This window comes from Aureococcus anophagefferens (assembly GCF_000186865.1).
Source record: "Aureococcus anophagefferens unplaced genomic scaffold AURANscaffold_2175, whole genome shotgun sequence".
Taxonomy (NCBI): domain Eukaryota; class Pelagophyceae; order Pelagomonadales; family Pelagomonadaceae; genus Aureococcus; species Aureococcus anophagefferens.
In genome coordinates, this window is record NW_008706693.1 from 1 (window position 1) to 1049 (window position 1049).

The window sequence follows — 1049 nt, forward strand, 5'->3', positions numbered from 1 at the left end:
GCCCGGGCTCGGACGACGTCGCCTCGCGCGCCTGGGGCGGGTCGTCGCCGTGCGCGCCGTGGTGGCTGCCGTCGTCGGAGAACTCGTCGCCGTCGCCGGGCGTGTCGAAGTGGAGCTCGAGGAACGGGCGCGGCGACGGCGCCGGCGACGCGGCGCCCGGGAGCTCCGACGCCGCGCGGAAGAGCTTCTCCGCCGTCGACGCGCGCCGCGGCTTCCCGCCGTCGCCGTCGCCGCCGCCGCCGCTCCGCGCGACGGGCGCGGCGTCCCCGGCGTCCGTGAAGGTCCGCGGCGCGCGCGGCCGCTCGCCGCGCGGCGCGAGCGCGGCGTCGAGGTCGCCGAGCACGTCGCGCGCGCGCGAAAAGCCCTCGTCGCCCGCCGCCGCGAGCGCGGCCACGAGGTCCGCGGCGAGCTTGAGCGCGCGCGGCGCGTCGACGTCCTCCGGCTCCTCGGGCGACGCGTCCGCGTCGCCGTCGCCGTCGGACGACGACTCGCCGTCGTCGTCGCGGCGCGCGGCGGCCGCGAGCGCGCGGCGGCTCCGGTCGTCGTGGAACCGGAGGAAGTTGTAGGCCGCGGCGAAGGCCTTGTGGTTCCGGTGCCAGTTCGCGTCGTCGAAGTGGACGCCGACGATCTGGTGGAGCCTGGGCAGCAAAAGGGTGATTCAAGTTCGCTTCAACATGAGTGTTCCGCGCGCGCGCGTTCCGGAAAAAACATCCATGCTTCGAGACCGTTCCGAGAGATGATCGCTCGTCCAAAAATCAGCCGAAACGAGTGGAAAACGGCCGAGATATGAGCCTTTGAAGTTGGGAATTTCGCTCTCTTTTGCTGCCCTGGGTGGAGCTCGCTGAGCCGCCCGACGGCGCCGCGGCAGAGCTCGGACGCGGGCCGCCCGTAGCGCGCGAGCACGTTCGCGGCGACGAGCTTCGACAGCGCGCGGCTCGGGTGGAGCACGCGGCTGCCGAGCGCGAGGAGCGTCGCGTCGAGCGCGACGGCCTCCTCGTCCTCGCCGGGCTCCCAGGCGAAGAGGAGCTTCCGGTCGATGGCCGCGGTCC

The 1049-nt window shown here is 73.9% G+C and overlaps 1 protein-coding gene across 1 annotated transcript; it reads right to left on the reverse strand.

Annotated features, from left to right (window-relative positions):
* Positions 1-14: 14 nt before the first annotated feature.
* Positions 15-1049, reverse strand: AURANDRAFT_69543 (hypothetical protein; the record flags this gene model as incomplete). The annotated part of the gene is made up of 2 exons (XM_009045315.1): positions 15-638; positions 878-1049. Coding segments are annotated over 2 exons (796 nt in total), but the record flags the coding sequence as incomplete, so codon positions are not given.